Below are 12344 nucleotides of genomic sequence, written 5' to 3'. Positions count from 1 at the left end.
GTCTACAATGGGACAGTTGAATAGCTCTGGCTGTAGAGGTCGGGACAATCTCATATTTTGATCAATGTTAGAATACTTTAATAGATAGAAATTGCAACAAAAAGCTCATTTTAAAATGATGATGATAAAAATACATAAATCATTGAAAGTTGAAAACCAAAGTGACTTATTGATTGCGTAGTCAAACATTGATTTATTTTCGATTCGAAGATGTCAGAAATGCTGAGATTTTTTTCAAAAGGGATTTTAAAATACGGCACGTTCTTTCAATACAAAAGAATGGTTTGTTTTACGAGTTTATTTTTGCTATAATTTTGTGATCTTTAACATTAAAGTTCTAAACGGAATAAAATAACGAATACTTTGAAAAATAATTTGGCTAAATAATGTTTGGTTATCCAACACAATACATGGCAGATACTTTATTAACTAAAATTGTTACGTTTAATTAAATAGGGAACTCCTTTTCACAGAGACCAAAATAAAACTCAATTAGCCAACTCTTGAGGAGGCATTTACGTTAATACTTTTTGTTCAGTACACAAATACAGAGAGTCCTTCTAGAGGCAACGCTTTCTAAAACATACGATAAACATTTGAACTACGACAACAACGCTCTTGTCAATCGGTGGATAACTTTTATGTCACGACTATTTTCTAAGTTTTAGTAAAAGCATTTAGAGATTATGTTGAGACATTTTACGAATAAAATTTGTTGGCTTGATTTGGTTGTAAGTTGAGATTACTTTGGGATTTCCGACTAGTTTTGGGTACATCTTGTTGTGAATATTCATATTTGTGCTTTCACTACGACATTTAAATGCAACGTTTTATGTGCTGGCCATTGATTTGAGTGCTTAAGCCCAGATCTAAAAAAAGGAAACAAATATGATTAACACAATATTCTTAAGCAGATCACTCTGTTGGCATACTCTAAGTGTAAAGTCCCAGCTTCCAGTGGAGAGAGCTGTTCCGTCCGGAGACACCTGCAGACAAGAAACTTTGTTCTCGTGTCCGTACAGCAGGCAAACTCGTTGAGCCTTAAGCGTATCCCAGACATTTACGGTGTAATCGTTGTAACCAGCAAACAGGAGTCTTCCGCTAACGGAGAAATCAACCGAGTTGACGCCAAATATGATGCTATCCTTGCTGAAAACGGCAACTTCCTTGTCGGCGCGCATATCGAACAAACGGCACTAGAAAAAGGCAGTTATTATTTCTGAAATAACAGATTTCTATCAATCTACTCACGGTGCTATCGTCTGAACCAGTCGAAATAGCATCACCACTGGGGTGGAATTTTACCGAATTTACATCCGAAAGATGACCTTCAAACGATTGTACTACGTGCCCGGACCTCATATCCCAGATAAAAGCCATCTTATCACAACTCCCGGACACGAAGGTATTTCCTGTTTCGTTCGGTGCCAAATCGATAGACATCACATCGCCGGTATGTCCGTGGAAGCTCTGCAGCAGCTGTCCCGACTCAACGTCCCACAGAGCACAAGTAGAATCACCGCTTCCGGTCAGAATTTGCTGATCGGAATTAGGGAAAATGCAACAAGACATGTACGAAGTATGGGTGCCAACGGTTTTCTTGCGCGACGAAATGTCCTCTTCCATCGTGATGGGATAAACGGTTACCTTGTTATCGAGGCCCCTAAAAATCTAGTGTAAGTAAATGTCCTAACCGTATCTAACAGATTCACCTACCCGCAGGCAACCAGATTACCCGACGGAGCGTACGAACAACCCATAACCCAGGTGGTCGGCATCGTGACCGCGTGTTCCTTATAGTTGGTGAACGCGTCCCAAATGATGAGCTTGCCATCCTGCGACGAGGACACAATGTGTCTTTTGTCCGGCGACCAGTCGGAGCACAGAACCTTAGCCTGGTGGCCTTTAAGAACGCGACGTGGCTTAATGTTAAGATATGTGATCATTTCCAAGCGCTCGGCAACGGACGATACTGGAAACAAAAATGAGTCAGATAAATTGCTGATTGCTTTTTTTTTTTTTTCAAATCCACGTTTGTTATTCTGGAAATCTGGCTAGCATGCACTGCACGACGGTCTTGCCTCATGCACTTGCCGTTCAAGATTTCATCGGTATGACCTCTGATTCCCAGAGGACTGAATTTATTGAAGAATCGACCCTTTATTCTCAACCTGCACATTCTGTCGTTGATTAGCCAACACCCTACTGATTCTGATCTTTTTGCAGCGCTACAGTGTCGAACTTGCGTGTCCCAAATATGTCGGAAAGAATACGAATAATCCCTCAAATTCTCCCAAAACTATTTCAAGTGTTGAGAAAACACAGCATCCAGAAAATTAGGAAAACCCATAATCTTACAGGTGACATCGTTCAGCTTCTGGCGTTCTTCCTCGAGTTTGGCCTTGAGCGCTTCCGCTTCCTTCACGAGCGATCCCACCTTATCGGTGGTGTTGTTGCTGAGCACTTCCGTCATGTTTTATTTTCAGAAATACGAATAATTTGTGTAGCTTTATCGAATTTTCAAGCGAAAAGTTAAAAATCGACTGCAAATCTGATGTTATTTTTGCACTTTTGACACTTGCGAGGAAACGTCAGATGTGTTCGAGCAGAAATCTGCATCATATTTTACAAATGTTTGCAGCGGATGAAAAAGTCTGTAACGACCTAAAATATCTGCACGCGTTAAGTTGGCGCGCAAATTTGATTTGTTTTTGTTTTGCTCGATCTGTTTTGAGATTCGCAGGTCGTGATTTTTGTTTTGTGATTTGGGATCTCCGTGTTCTCGTTCCGGGACTGAAAAATTCGTCACGCGTAAGTGCCATGGAAGTGGATGATGTGGCGACGGGTGGTCTTTCACCCAAAGAGCAGAAAAACAAGTCGGACCAAATGTGGGAAACACTTACGACGACCTTCGCGGAAAATGTCCGCAACAGAAGTTCGCACCTGGAGCAGATTTTGTGCATGATCAAGGACAACCTAACGTACGACGATCCGGGGCTGTTTCCGTCCTACTTGATCCACCAGGACGACGAGCGGGAACAGGTCAAGGCGCACAACTTTTGGCTGCTCAATCAGCTGATTCAGATTTCTGCGATGCCGGATTATTTCAAGTAAAGGGCTTGTTTTTTTTTATGGTTCTTGATGGTAATTGATTATCAAATTTTGTTTCAGCATTAAGAAAAGTAACACCGATCTGCAGCAGACGATCCTCGCTGCCAGCTACCTGAAACAGCTGTGGTTCTTCTACGAAGCCGGCAGCAAGTATCTGGAGATGCTCGAGCAGCTCAACCAGATCGGTCCGGCGGATTCGGAAGTGAACGTCCAGCTTAAAACATTCCACATGCCAGACAGTGTCTTCCGCAGGATTGAGTGTTCCTGCGTGATCGAACCGATTGTCGTACCGGACGTGCCTACGAAGATAAAGCTGATTGAGAACAGTCTGCACATCCTAAGCCAGTTGGTCAGTCTGGAGGACGAGCAGGCGAATCGACCGTTTCGGGAGCGATGCGCGAGCTCTGTTTTGAACACGCTCACCCATGGATCACTGAACGAAAAGTCTCTCTGTTTACTGTTCTTTGTAAAGTATTTCAAAAAAGTAGCTGAATTTACTCCAGATCTCGAACGGTTGGTTCTAGAAGTCCTAATTGTCGTCGATGTCACCCTCGAACGTTCGGACCGATGGCTTCGTAGCGAAATAATCAAACCCAAAGCGCTGGAGAAATTCAAATCTACACTGATGAGCTTCTACGCTCGAGTCAACGGAATCTCGTTCAACAATTCCTGCACCGAGAATCGTAAAAAGATGGTTTCCTGCTCGATTCGGATTGTCAAAACGCTGCTCACGACGAAGAAGGACACCGGGGGATCGATGCTGGATCTGCTTGAGCAGATCAAACGATTTCTCCGAATACTTTTGAACCAGGACGAATCACTCGCGGTTGAAGATGAACTCAGCGATGTTCTGCAGATTGCGCGCAAGTTTCCTGAACTTTTACACATTCTGGAAGTTCCGATCACCAACGAGCTGATCGCTTCCGGCGATAGCAACGAAACTGACGTTCGCCAGCTGAGTCACATCTGGAAGAATGTGTACGAGATTTCGGAGGACCAAAAGTTGAGCAATTCCCAGAAGGTTGTCATCAAACAGAAAACGATTCGGATCGCCTTCAACGTGAATCACAACATATCGCTCTGGATGCAGAAGCAGATTCCGGCGTCGGCTAACAAGCTGTCTTTTTTCGGCGGATGTTTGGCCGACCTTCTGCAGCAGCTGTTTGAGGACGTCCAAAAGTCTCCGTTGTCAATTGAAGCCGTTCTAGCCGTGCTCGACATTTGCTTCGATGTGGCGTATTTGAACGATTTTTCTGCGTTTGAAGGCAACCTGCAGAAGCGCATTTGCGAGTGGTTTCTGGTTCCATTCAAAAATGACCTGTCCTCGTCGGAGTTCACCTTGAGTGAGGAATTGAGCAAGGTATTCGATGAGATCTCGAAGTCAGATCAAAACATTGCCATTTTGAAGACCCAATCGCTGACTCAAATGTGCACTTTGAGCTGCGAAAGCATTCCAGAAGCAATAGCTTCCAACTTCAAGAACGCACTGTGGAATATCATAGCCGGGATTGTCTCATCAGAAGACGGCGATCTCAAACGGGTGCTGCACTCATCCTACCGGAATCTCCTACTCTCTTCCAAATACCCAGCAAACCAACTCGCCCAACAGATCCTTCTTCCCGCTCTCTACTGCCCCGATCTTTCCGTCTACGCAGCGTGCAACCTTGGCGTTCACTTCTGCCTGAACGACGGCAACTACCAGCTAAACCAGGTAAAAGACAACATCACTCCGATCAAGCGAAAGATCCGCTGTTTCATCTGCAAACCCGCAGCTACCGATCGCGGCTGCGAGATCGTCAGCACCCAGTCGACCACCGTCTCAGGACGTTGCGAACTGTTTGCGCAAAATGACGGCCTCGCTGCACGGTACTCAGTGACCACGGAGTTCAGCCTGCCGGAGGCGGATATTGCCCGACTCTTCGCGTCGAAAGATCCCGAAAGCCAACGGATGATCGCAAGTTTGCTGCCGGTGTTGTTCAAGCACAAGGGCGGAGTGTTGTGCGAGAACGAAGATCTGGTCCAAGCCTGGAGCGATCTGATCATGTGTCCGACCATTGAGGTTAGCATGTCCTTCACAAAGACGCTGCAAGTGATCATGGAATCGTTGAAGGTATGTTCTTGAAAGCAGCGATAAACTTTACATTAATCATATCTTTCCCAGGAATCTCCATTGGCCACAAAGCAAAAGGAGAAAATCATCCAAACCTGCTTGGAAAAGCTACTCAAAGCCGTCCAACAATGTCTTCAAAAGTCCGACTACAGCTATCAATCCGCCGTCCTGCAAATGGTCGTCAGTTTCGCCACCGGCCAGGGAATGACCGAGGAACGCCTTCTAGTCTGCATCCGGATGATGCTCTTCTTCCTAATGTCTCGCGAGTCCGAACTCACCCGGGAGGCAGCACTCGCTGTCGGGGACATGTGTGGCCAGCACGGAGTCTCGCCGCGGGACATGCTCAACTGGTACAGACACGACATCGTGAAGCTGATGGTTGCGATTGGTGCCGTGAACTACATCCTGCACGAGCTTCCGCTGCACAAGTCGCTATTTCACGTGAGTTGAACATTATCTGTCTTCGACACCAGTTATCACTCAATTTGAAAGAATCGTTCAATTACAGGTCAGCAAAACATTCCAGTTTGGAGGCTCGGTCGAGTTCGTCAGCAAGCATTACAAGATCGTTCTTGCCATGTTGCTTCCTTGGTGTGTTAAGGTTCGCATAGCTCAAGGTATTTCAAGAGTTTTCTCATAACCTAGTACTTTTCAGCGACCGGCCTGCGAGAATCTTCTTCAGGAGATCGCCAACATGATCCGCAAGGACAAGATCGTCGTCCTGTCCGCTTCATTCCTCACTATTTATCCGTACCTGTTTATGAATGAGTCTACCGCGATCACCAACCAGTGCATCGATTACATTATGACACACACGGGCAATACGCTGGTCCACCTGCTGCATTCCGATATCAAGAAAACCGTTTCGGAAATCCTGATCTTCTACCACGTTAACCCGGAGTGTGTTCTGCACGCGTTCCGCAGCTTGCTGACTAAAGATGACTCGCAGGAAATCACCACAACACAGATGGCCGAGTACATCTCGAACCGGTTCCTGGGAGTTCTGACTTCGTTCGAAGCGCTACTTATCAACCCGGAAACGGAAAAGACACTTAAACGCGAGACGATCCTCAGCCTGGGTGAGATCATCCGATTGCTCGGTGGTCATCTGATCGCCCCATTTCGGTTCAAGATCATCGCGTTGTTGAAGACCACGCTGGCGATCGAGGAGCTGAACCTGAAGGACGCTTGTATCAAGGTTTGGCGCATTTTCATCTGTACGGTTGACGTGCAGCAGCTGGGTCCTCTGCTCGGAACGATCTTCGTTTCGCTGGAACAGTTCATCGACCAGTATCCGGAGGACATCAACTTTATTTTTGAATACCTGGTCGTGCAGAACAACGCGCTGCTAAGTCAGTACATAAAGGACTTATTCTTCCTGGAGGAGACCAAGGTCGATCGACAGATCAAGAAGATCGTATCCGCTCAAACCAAGAGCGTTCGCAGCCGGGAACAGTTCTTGGAAAGGTTCAACGCTCTGATCACGCACATCAATCACGAAAATCTGTCGGTTCGTGTGTACGGTCTAAAGTATCTGAAAGAGTTGTTTTCCTACCATCGCGAACAGCTGAACGAAGCCCTCATAGGTCACTCGATCCTACCGGAAGTTCCGAACCTGCTGAACAATCTCATGAAGAGCTGCAGCGACATTGACACAAACTACCGCCTAAAGTCGGCCGAGTGCATCGGAGAGTTGGGTGCCCTTGCTCCGAGCTACCTTCCACCCAAGTACGCCCCGCAGGAACGTTTCGCGCTCAACATTCACTCGGACTCGTTCGCGATCATGGCGTTGGCCGAGCTTTGCCGGGCGTATCAGTTCAAGAAGGAAACCAAGTTTGTGGACAACTTTTCGCTCGCCATTCAGGAGATCCTGAACGATCAAGGCGTCTCGCCAAAGACCGGCAAAAAGATCGAGGTTTGGGAGGCGATCCCGGAAAGGCTGCGACCGATCATGGAACCTCTGCTCACCTCCTCCTACACCGGATTGATCCGGACGGCCGCGGTTGAGTGCCATCCGATTTTCGGCAGCGTCAAAGGACAAACCTGCCACGAGTGGTCTTACCTGTGGGCATCGCAGCTGATCGAGAAATTGGATAAGAAAGACTCGCAGAATCTGCTGGGGTCGTTCCGACCGAGCATACGCTGCGACTTCAGCACGATGACCATGTTCCTGCCGTACATTCTGCTGCACGCGCTGCAGGGCAGTTCCGAGGACAAGCGGAAAAAGATCACCGAAGAGTTGCAGTACGTGTTCGATGCGGTCATGAACAACAACAACCCGGAAGCGCAGTCGGACAATCCGGAACAACAAGATTACTACGTGCGATCCGTTCGAACGATGCAGTTTGTGGCGAAGGAACGGAAGGCGCAGGAAGAAGACGTCGCGTCCGACATGTCGTTTGAGTGCGCCAAGCTGGCATTCCGACTGTTGGACTTCCTGGAGAAGTGGAAACGCCAGTGGCGGAAGGTCCACACGTTGAACGATGCTTCCAAGTCGGATTACATCAACGTGGATAACTTCCTCAAGCAGTTCAACCACGAGCTGATGGCCAACATCAACTACACGTGCAAGGAGTACGCGCGATCGTTGATGTATTTGGAGACGTTCATCGAAGAGAACCCGTCGCAGCTGCAAAATCACCTGTCAATGCTCGCTCACATTTTTACCCATCTCAACGATCCCGACTCCGTCGAAGGTGTCATGTGCCTGAAGACAGCGGAACCGACGCTACCGGAGCAGATCCTGCTGCACAACGCCACCGGAAGGTTACATCAAACGGCGGCATGTTACGAGCGGATGCTTCAGGTTGGCGAAGTGAAGCCGACTGACATTCACAACATTGTCGAGGTTTATCTGAGGTTGGATCAACCGAAAACGGCGTTGCTTCTTTCGGAGAGTTTGCTGAATCAGTTTAGCGAGAGCAATGTGGACGCCATGTTGCAGGAGATCAAGGCAGAGCCGCTGTACAAGCTGGGGAGATTTGAAGAGTTGGAAGAGCTGCTCGAGTCGCCTCAGATTCAGCAAAGCGACAGTTGGGGTGTAATTTGTGGTTCGATGCTGGTCAGCTATAGGAAGAACGATCATGCTCTTTTCGTGGAGAAACTCGAGCAAGCTAGGCTTGCCGTGCTACGGATCTTGCATAGCTCCGACCTTTCGATCAGTGCGTACGAAAAGGGTTACGAACAGGTCTTGAAGCTGCACATGATCGCGGAATTTGAAAAGTGCGAACAACTGGTGGACAACATGCGATCGAATGGGCTAACCCGCTGCGTAACCGAGATCAAGCAGCTGATCGAGAACTTTGAAGCGCGGCTACAGTTGCTACAACCGAACGCCGCGACCGTTGAACCGATCATCAGTCTTCGTCGGATTTTACTCAACGAAACCAAATCACTGCTCAACGGTTTCGCACCGGATATCAGCAAGAAGGAAATCAACGAAACGATCGACAATCACATCGGCGAACTGTGGATGAAGAGTACGGAGTTGGCCTCGAGAGCAAAACTGTACGAACAGGCCCACTTGTACATTCTGCACGCGGAAAGTTACAAACCCAAAGGACTGTTTATCAAAAAGGCAAAACTTCTGTGGGAGAAACGCGACACCGCGAACGTGTTCAACATTTTGCATCGTGGCCTGGCGGAGATTCTGGAAAAGTCGAACCTAACCGACCCGAAGCTGCTGCCGAAGGAAGATCGCCTGATCTACGCCGAAGGCAAACTCTTGATCGCCATCTACAACGCCGACGCGTCGAACGTCTCGGCCAGTGTCAACACGCGATGCTTCAAGGATGCGGTCCAAGCCCATCAAGAATGCGAGGTCAGCTTGGTTCACATGGCGCAGTATCTGGACAAGCTGTACGCTAACTTTAGCAGCGATGACCAGGACTCGCCGAAAGGTTGGGAACTGCTGCAGGACGTGTTGACCTACTACGGAAAGTCGATGATGCACGGATCGACCTGCATCTACCAATCGATGCCACGAATGCTTAGTGTTTGGTTCGATTTTTCATCCAAAACCGTCAACAACGACAACTTCAAGAAATATTCCACCAACATAAACAAACTGGCGCTCCGGTTCAGTGAAAACCTTTCGCCGTACTTCTTCTTTACCGCCTTCTCCCAACTAATCAGCCGCGTAGCTCACCCGTCCGTTGAAGTGTACCACGTCCTAAAGTCCATCATCATCAAGCTCATCCTAAACTACCCCCAGCAATCGCTCTGGATGCTGCTGAGCGTGTACAAAAGTTCGTACGCAAATCGCGTCAAGCGATGCCACGAGATATTCAACGACAAACAGCTCGCCAAGACCTCCATCCAGAAGATGATCAGCGATTTCAACGCGCTGGCGGAGCGATTCATCGAACTTACCAACAAAGACATCAAGACGCCACGGGACGTCGCGGTGACGGTTTCGTCGCTGGTGAAGACCCTGCCGAAGCTGTTTAACGATGAAAAGCTGTCTAAGATCATGATGCCCATCCAAAAGTGTATGCAGCTGGTGCTGGACAAGAGCTCGGCGACGTTCGCTCCATACCCGATGAACGAGGTGTACATCCACGGGATACGGGAAGAGGTGAGTACTGGGAAAAGTCTTCTTTTCAAGATGGTTTTATAAGTAAGATCTTATTTTTTCTCACGCAGGTCACCGTTATGCAATCTTTGCAAAAACCGCGCAGAATCACGCTGATTGGAAGTGACGGTCGCGATTACATGATGATGATGAAACCCAAAGACGACCTGCGCAAGGACTTTCGGCTGATGGAGTTCAACGCCGTGGTGAAACAATACCTGCACCAAGATCCGGAAGCCAAGCATCGGCGGCTTAAAATTCGTACCTACGCGGTGCTTCCGCTGAACGAAGAGTGCGGCATTATCGAGTGGGTGGAGAACGTGAGTACGCTGCGCAGTATCATCTATACGTACTACAAGCAACGTGGCGTCGGAATGCACGCAAGGGAACTCCGCGAGTACAACTTTAAGCGACAAGATTCGCTACAGAAAAAGAGGGAGGCGTTTGACAACGTCCTGTTGGCTCGCCATCCGCCGGTGTTTGGCGAATGGTTCCGCGATCGGTTCTCAAACCCGCACAACTGGTTCCAAGCGCGTAGCTCGTACATCCGTACTACCGCTGTGATCTCCATCGTCGGCTACATCCTGGGGCTTGGTGATCGTCACGGTGAAAACATTATGCTGGACGCCACAAACGGAGACACCGTCCACGTGGACTTTAACTGTCTCTTCAACAAGGGCGAAACGTTTGAAATTCCAGAAATGGTGCCATTCCGCCTCACGCACAACATGGTCAAAGCGATGGGGCCGCTCGGTGCCGAAGGCCTTTTCCGCAAGTGTTGCGAAATTACGCTGCGGGTGCTGCAGAACCAAACGCCCACGCTGATGTCCGTGCTGAAGCCGTTCGTGTACGATCCGTTGGTGTCGTGGAGTAAGATCACCAAACACGACGGAACGACCGAGCGGACCGATCCGCAAGCGATGAACAACGTCAAGCACATCGAGGAGCGGCTGAAGGGTTACGTGAGGACGCACGGCAAGATTTGTCACTTGCCGATTTCGATCGAGGGCCAGGTTAATCACTTGATAAGCGAAGCTACAAACAAGGACAACCTGGCGCAAATGTTCATCGGCTGGACTGCCTATATGTAAGTTTTTAACACTTGTTTAATTGTTCCGTAATTCAATCGAATACACCGAGTAAGTTAGAAATCTTTAAAAATCTTAATTTGGATCCGAAATTGTCCGTTGTTTCTCCTGTTTTGAATTGTTAGTTAATCTATCTGAATTTATTGCGAAATTAAACTTTCCGATATATCAATAGAACAAAACATAACTGTACAGAAAGGAAAATTTAAATTGAAAAATGAACTGTAATTTAAAACCATAAAAAAAGTTTATTTCACTAGTTTTTATTTTCCGTTTCTCACTAGAAACCATGCAAATCTATCTAAAATCTCTCCCCGAGCGGTTTGATTGTAAGCTCCTTGATCTGCAATGAAAAGCAAAACAAAAGTGTTTGTATCATCCGAAACAACACAGTATCAGTGATCGCGCCAACCTCAACATGTTTCGGGGTAGAAATCACGTGCACGACGCTGTTTGCAATGTCCTCCGGCACCAGAAACGGAATGTTCGAGGCTATCAGGTCCGGATCGTTGAATATTTCCGTACGGACCGCTCCGGGGCTGATGCTCTGGAAGTAGTTGAACCAACCAAAAAGTTTGTTATTCATAAGCTTTGTTTACCTATACTATGACACTCATTGTACTTACGGTAACCTTCACCTTGCTGTTGTCGTTCAACAGTTCAATACGTAGCGTTTCCGTGATCGCCGTTACAGCGTACTTCGTTGCGGGATAAACGTTGTACGTACTCAGCGTGTCCACCCCAATCGGAACCGAATGTCCCACGACGCTGTTCATATTAACGATGTGTCCGTCCACTTGCCGTCTCTTCATCGACTGATAAGCCTCTCGTGCGCACAGAATAAGTCCCGTAATGTTAGTGTTGATAACATCCTTGATCTTGTCCGTATTTCCCGGGGCGGTCAGCAGTGTGTCCTTCAATACACCAGCATTGTTCACGAGGACATCTGCGCCCTTCAACTCACTATCGATCCATTTGAAGGCCGTCACAATGTCCCGTTCGTCGTTCACGTCACATTTGTACGCGTGCAACCGCGAGGCCAGATTCGCCGCTAGTGTGGCCTTTTGCTGTTCGATCTTCTCGACGCGTCGGGCCAGTCCGACCACGATCATGCCCGATTTAAGGAGGGCTTGTGCTATGGCCCATCCAATGCCTGCGCTTGCCCCCGTGACGACTGCAACGCGATTCTTCCAACGGTCCATGGTTTTTGCTAGAGAGACCAACGAGATGATCACTTGGAAGTTTAACGATGCACTAATGATTGGAGCGAAATGTGCAGTCTCATTTATTTCCGTTTGAATTTTCTCAGCGTTGTTTATAATAAATGATGATAATCAAGATCATTAGGCCATGGGGAGGGAGCTGGAACAAATAAGTAAATGCGTTTTTTAAGACTAATACACTCATCACAAATGCATATTTATTTTATGTTCCACATTTTGGACCACCTCACTGCCCATAA

General features: G+C 47.6%; 3 protein-coding genes across 3 annotated transcripts; 1 reads left to right on the top strand and 2 right to left on the bottom strand.

Annotated features, from left to right (window-relative positions):
- Positions 1-283: 283 nt before the first annotated feature.
- Positions 284-2581, bottom strand: LOC120421375 (guanine nucleotide-binding protein subunit beta-5). Its single transcript, XM_039584568.2, has 5 exons — positions 2359-2581; positions 1717-1972; positions 1252-1663; positions 933-1196; positions 284-869 (listed from the first exon to the last, which is right to left on the bottom strand). Exons 1-5 carry the CDS (start codon positions 2471-2473, stop codon positions 858-860), a joined length of 1059 nt encoding a protein of 352 aa, XP_039440502.1. The 5' UTR covers positions 2474-2581; the 3' UTR covers positions 284-857.
- A 149-nt stretch (positions 2582-2730) lies between these two features.
- LOC120421345 (serine/threonine-protein kinase ATR-like) lies at positions 2731-11010 on the top strand. Its single transcript, XM_039584524.2, has 6 exons — positions 2731-3110; positions 3172-5221; positions 5273-5662; positions 5730-5822; positions 5877-9797; positions 9866-11010. The coding sequence occupies exons 1-6, from the start codon at positions 2821-2823 to the stop codon at positions 10883-10885; spliced, it is 7764 nt and encodes a 2587-aa protein (XP_039440458.1). The 5' UTR covers positions 2731-2820; the 3' UTR covers positions 10886-11010.
- A 62-nt stretch (positions 11011-11072) lies between these two features.
- Positions 11073-12150, bottom strand: LOC120421347 (farnesol dehydrogenase-like). Its single transcript, XM_039584527.2, has 3 exons — positions 11509-12150; positions 11295-11429; positions 11073-11225 (listed from the first exon to the last, which is right to left on the bottom strand). The coding sequence occupies exons 1-3, from the start codon at positions 12082-12084 to the stop codon at positions 11184-11186; spliced, it is 753 nt and encodes a 250-aa protein (XP_039440461.1). The 5' UTR covers positions 12085-12150; the 3' UTR covers positions 11073-11183.
- Positions 12151-12344: the final 194 nt, after the last annotated feature.

Source organism: Culex pipiens, chromosome 2 (genome assembly GCF_016801865.2).
Source record: "Culex pipiens pallens isolate TS chromosome 2, TS_CPP_V2, whole genome shotgun sequence".
Lineage (NCBI taxonomy): Eukaryota > Metazoa > Arthropoda > Insecta > Diptera > Culicidae > Culex > Culex pipiens.
The sequence above is the reverse complement of the archived record's forward strand: the minus strand, read 5'-3'. Positions and strand labels throughout refer to the sequence as shown.

Coding starts and splice junctions, on each gene's coding strand:
- LOC120421375 (XM_039584568.2), bottom strand. CDS start 2,473: ATGACGGAAGTGCTCAGCAACAACACCACCGATAAGGTGGGATCGCTC. Junction 1,973..2,358: donor GAAGCTGAACGATGTCACCT/GTAAGATTATGG, acceptor TTTTGTTTCCAG/TATCGTCCGTTGCCGAGCGC. Junction 1,197..1,251: donor CTGGTTCAGACGATAGCACC/GTGAGTAGATTG, acceptor GCCTTTTTCTAG/TGCCGTTTGTTCGATATGCG.
- LOC120421345 (XM_039584524.2), top strand. CDS start 2,821: ATGGAAGTGGATGATGTGGCGACGGGTGGTCTTTCACCCAAAGAGCAG. Junction 5,222..5,272: donor TGATCATGGAATCGTTGAAG/GTATGTTCTTGA, acceptor TATCTTTCCCAG/GAATCTCCATTGGCCACAAA. Junction 5,823..5,876: donor TGCTTCCTTGGTGTGTTAAG/GTTCGCATAGCT, acceptor AGTACTTTTCAG/CGACCGGCCTGCGAGAATCT.
- LOC120421347 (XM_039584527.2), bottom strand. CDS start 12,084: ATGGACCGTTGGAAGAATCGCGTTGCAGTCGTCACGGGGGCAAGCGCA. Junction 11,430..11,508: donor ACAGCAAGGTGAAGGTTACC/GTAAGTACAATG, acceptor AACTACTTCCAG/AGCATCAGCCCCGGAGCGGT. Junction 11,226..11,294: donor CTACCCCGAAACATGTTGAG/GTTGGCGCGATC, acceptor TTTTCATTGCAG/ATCAAGGAGCTTACAATCAA.